Source organism: Sinocyclocheilus anshuiensis, unplaced genomic scaffold (genome assembly GCF_001515605.1).
Source record: "Sinocyclocheilus anshuiensis isolate Anshui unplaced genomic scaffold, SAMN03320099.WGS_v1.1 scaffold73, whole genome shotgun sequence".
Taxonomy (NCBI): domain Eukaryota; kingdom Metazoa; phylum Chordata; class Actinopteri; order Cypriniformes; family Cyprinidae; genus Sinocyclocheilus; species Sinocyclocheilus anshuiensis.
Window position 1 is genome coordinate 276,289 of NW_015536460.1, and position 4,499 is coordinate 280,787.

General features: G+C 35.7%; 1 protein-coding gene across 5 annotated transcripts in view; it reads right to left on the bottom strand.

The window, feature by feature from the left end:
• Positions 1–1,031: 1,031 nt before the first annotated feature.
• LOC107689177 (rab-3A-interacting protein-like) overlaps positions 1,032–4,499 on the bottom strand; it is a 38,785-nt gene continuing 35,317 nt past the window's right edge. For 2 of the 5 annotated variants that reach the window (XM_016489591.1, XM_016487451.1), the window contains exons 12-13: positions 2,968–3,037; positions 1,033–1,610 (exon numbers count right to left, since the gene is read on the bottom strand). In XM_016489591.1, the coding sequence (XP_016345077.1) occupies positions 1,528–1,610; positions 2,968–3,037 (153 nt within the window). In that variant the 3' untranslated portion in view covers positions 1,033–1,527. Of the gene's footprint in view, positions 1,611–2,967; positions 3,038–4,499 lie in introns of all 5 variants that reach the window. The other 3 variants (XM_016490361.1, XM_016488910.1, XM_016488203.1) reach the window with 3 other exon arrangements.

Consider the following 4,499-nt stretch of genomic DNA (forward strand, 5'->3'; position numbering starts at 1 on the left):
CATATTATATAAGTTTTAAATGTGGAATTCTTCTGAAAACTTTTACTACGTTTTTACTATTACAGCTGCTGAGATCAACTAATCATGAAAAGTGTTGATTAAAGCATTATATTTTGATCTAATCCCATTGCATAAAAAGTTTCAGTGCTTAACAATGCACTCTTTGCTCGCTTTATGTATATAATATAACCACAATTTAAATAAATGATTTCCATGCTACTAACAAGAACAGTGTAGTTGACTGTTGGCTTTTTTTTACATGGCTTTTCCAACCAGAATACAGAATGATGTTTTATAAAATTATTTTAAATGATAATGTTCCTGCCAGCCACATTTAAGGCCTGTTCACACCAAGACTGATAACTAAAATTAACTATATTGGAATCCACACCAACAAACAGTCATGTTCTATTTATTATAAGCGCATTTTGTCATCTGCCTCGTTGGGTGAATTGAGATGGCCTTTCAGTATTTTTAGCATTCATCAGCTGGAAAAAAAAGTTTTAAAGGGTTTTATTTTTTTTTTACCCCAAAATAAAAGATTGCTAGAAGTCCAAAATCCAAGTAACCAAAACTTAAAAGATACAAAAAGGTTATATAGACTTTGCAATGTATGCATACGCTTCTGTTTACCAAATCTATGTGTGTCAATCATTGTTTAGATTAAAAGTTAAAGGGGTAAGTTTTGAATTAAACTGCCAGATCCATATGGATTTGTTTTACAAAGCTTTTATGTCCTTTTTGGATATACGTTTTGGCTACTTAGACTTTCAAAGTTGGTCAAGTCAAGGTTTCATTAAAAAATATCTTCATTTGTGTTTCGAAGTTTTACTAAAGTCATATGGGTTTGGAATGACATGAGGGAGAGAAATTATTTTCACTTTTGGGTGAGTTAACCCTTTAAACACGGTCCCTTTTTCCAGCTCATGAACAATAAAAACACTAACAGGCAATCAGAATTGGAGTGATCATCACATTTTTATAGTTACAGTAATATCATTATATTAATCGTCCTTGGTGGGAACGGCCCTTTACAGCAGAGAAAGTCTTCATGTATCTTCACATGCTGTGGCTCTGAGAGATCACCGCTTCATGAGGACAAACACCAGCATTAATTCTCCTCTGGAGGTGCACAACTTTATTCAGGCTTCCAGAAAGGCACTAAAATCAAAATGAGGGAGGCTAGATGAGACTCATGAGGAAATACACATAGTGGTCCGAGAGAATACACACAGAACATTCCAGATATAGAAACACAACAGCATAACAGCACACAGCTAGCTACAGCACTGAACATATCAATCTAAGAGAGGTTGAGACGCATTTATTGGAGTGTGATTCATCCTTCGTTGTAGATTCTTCAGAGAGAACACAACCTCCAGCTACAGTTCATGCTTTAGTGTCATCTTCTCCTTCTGTTTCAATTAATATAATGAGGTGTGGTGGTCCCTGGGAAGCCACTCTGACAGGACTGGTAAACTCCATCGGGTTAAGATGACGACATTAACATCACAGTGATGGCTCTGTTCACAGTTCGTCTTTGTAGTACCCCAGCTTGGCGTTGGACATCTCCTTCCGTAGCTGCATGACCTCCCAGAACATCTGCTCTGCTTGGTAAAACACAGCGCCATGATGTGTTAGAAGGGAAACTTTCATAAGAACAAACTTTTTTTTGCATTTTTACATTTGCAAACAACCGTCACATGAACAAATCCTGTGTTTTATACAGTGGTGAACAGTAATGTATTAAAGTATTATTAGTTTGTTAATTTACTTTAAAGGGGTCATATGATGCGATTTAAATTTTTCCTTTCTCTTTGGAGTGTTACAAGCTCTTGGTGCATAAAGAAGATCTGTAAAGTTGCAAAGATTAAAGTCTCAAATCCAAAGAGATATTCTTTACGTTTATAATGGGTTTTTATTTTTTTGAATCATCGACACATTTCCGTCACACGCTTGAGGTATTCGGCCAATCATAACGCACTGGATAGCTGGCCAATCACAGCACACCTTGCTTTTCAGACCGATGAGCTTTGTAAAAATCGACGCGTTTCAGAAAGGCAGGGCATAGAGGAGAAACAATAATGTACAGTATGTGGAAAATAATGTGTTTTTTGAACCTTAAACCGCATAAACACATTTCATTACACCAAATACACAAAATAATGTTCTTTTTAGCAACATCATATGACCCCTTTAAGGTCATTTTTTTTAATTGTATTTCTATTTTGGGAAACTTTTACCTTCACTACATTCGAAGTATTATACTGTATTTTTTAAGTCAGCTACATTACATAAAAACATATTGTTCCTCATTATTTCAAACTGAAAAAAATAACACCCTCTTCGATTCATAAATGAGCTGATTCTTTTCAATGAACCTTTTGAATCAGTTCACAGATCGCAATGAATGATTCATTCGCTTATTGTTCTGATCCGACTGCAACTGTTCTCCAGTCAACAACTTGCTGATTCAATGATCCAGTCAGAACAAGTCTTCCTCTCTCCTGCAGCAGATTCAAATGATGCAAAACTAGTAAGCTTGCATTTTCACATTACATCTGTTTTTGTTGTCACCACACAATTACACAAATTTAGTTTTTTCTTCATTTTTAATTACTATATGGAATATTTTATTTTAACTTGTTTGCACACTTAAATTATCAGTAACTTAAACTGATATTTTAGTAGGTTGAAGGTTAATGGTTTGATACTGTATGTTTTGGTAATAAAATCTTGGCAACTGTGCGGCCAAAGAAGCCAAAAAGTAGCTTTTTAGCAGAAGCAGAAAAAAAAGTATTTGAATTTTGAATAACGCATTTATCGGTAAATGCCTTACATAACATATTCAGTTGAATACACAATGATTTCATGCTGTAACAACAAATTACTTTTGTAAGTGAAACTAAAACAAAGTTGTATCAAGTTTTGAACGATGTGACTATAAGAGATGAATTATTAGCTTACCATCTTGTTGTTTGACTAGTCCTTGGAGGATGTAACGAATGTAGGTGAAGAAGTTGCAGACAGATGTGATCTGATGTAGGTAGAGAAGAAAAGTGACATTTATACAAACCTCAGTACTACAAATGAGTCTAAATCTAAAGAAAAAATTAAGCAATATAATTAAACCCTTATTATGGTATAACAGGCTTTTTTCAAAATAGAATTACATGTTGAGTTTTTTTGATACTGTGGTGAAATATCTTGAGATTTACTCTGACAGTACAAACATGATCAACACTGGAAGGATTTGATTAATAATGGTAAATTTAAAGGGTTAGTTCACCCAAAAATGAAAATTCTGTCATTAATTACTCACCCTCATGTTGTTCCACACCCCTAAGACCTTCGTTCATCTTCAGAACACAAATTAAGATATTTTTGATCAAATCCGATGGCTCAGAGAGGCCTCCATTGACAGCAATGCCACCCAAACTTTCAAGATCCATAAAGGTACTAAAGACGTCGTTAAAACAGTCGACGTGACTACAGTGGTTCTACAATAATTTAATGACTGAATTTTCATTTTTGAGTGAACTAACCCTTTAACTTCTAAATGTAGGTTTGGGAGGAGCCTCTCCAAACATGGTGAAATTAGTTTCTCTGACATTTCTTGCAGGCAGTTTTCTCTCTCAGTTACGAAGTCATGGGCAGACACAGTAATGTAGATTTTGTAATGTTGCAGATTTTGCTATCTATTTGTATATAAAATGTATTCATTCGTTAAACTTCCAAAATTAAATTGTTTTTCACAAATTTCATTACATTTATGAACCGCTTGTCCAATATAGGCTTGTGGTGTAATCAAATGTGATTTTTTTTTTGTTTTTTTTGATGAAGATTAATTTCTCCAGAATGAAACATCCAAAGTCCCTTTAAGGCAAGTCATGTCACTCGGCGGCCATCTTTGAAACGCCTCTCGGGCATGCAAGTGCAGCTCCTATCACTTTGAATGGGGAAACATCAAATTCTCCAAAACTGTTCACTAAGCTTACGATTAAAATTCATATTTGAAATCACCAAAGAAATCTGACAACTGTATCATGAATGTTGTTTCTTTTGCTCAAATAGTGTCATAACTAGCATATTTTTCAGGCTAGATCAGCCAGTGCGCATGCGCAGTCCTGAGCGCACGTCTCAGAATGCTGACTGTTTCTATAGCAACCGGGACTTCTAACGGCAGTTGCAGTGATGCGCTGACTTTGCTGATTAGCGATTGGCTCTTTCATTCAGAAGGCGGGGCTTCCTGCAATTGAGCGGCCATATTAAGCATTGCATTTTTCCCCATTCAAAACTATACAAGTGACACGTCTTGGGTATTCTATAGTCTTTGACACACCTCCCTCACATTCAGGCCCAAGTCACATTTACGGTCTCATTAAAGGTGGGGTAAGTGATTTCTGGTAGCCAGTGTTGATATTTCAAATCACCAAAACAAATACGGCCCTACCCCAAAAGGGTCTCGCCCCTATTTTGATAGCTCCGCCCCCCACATA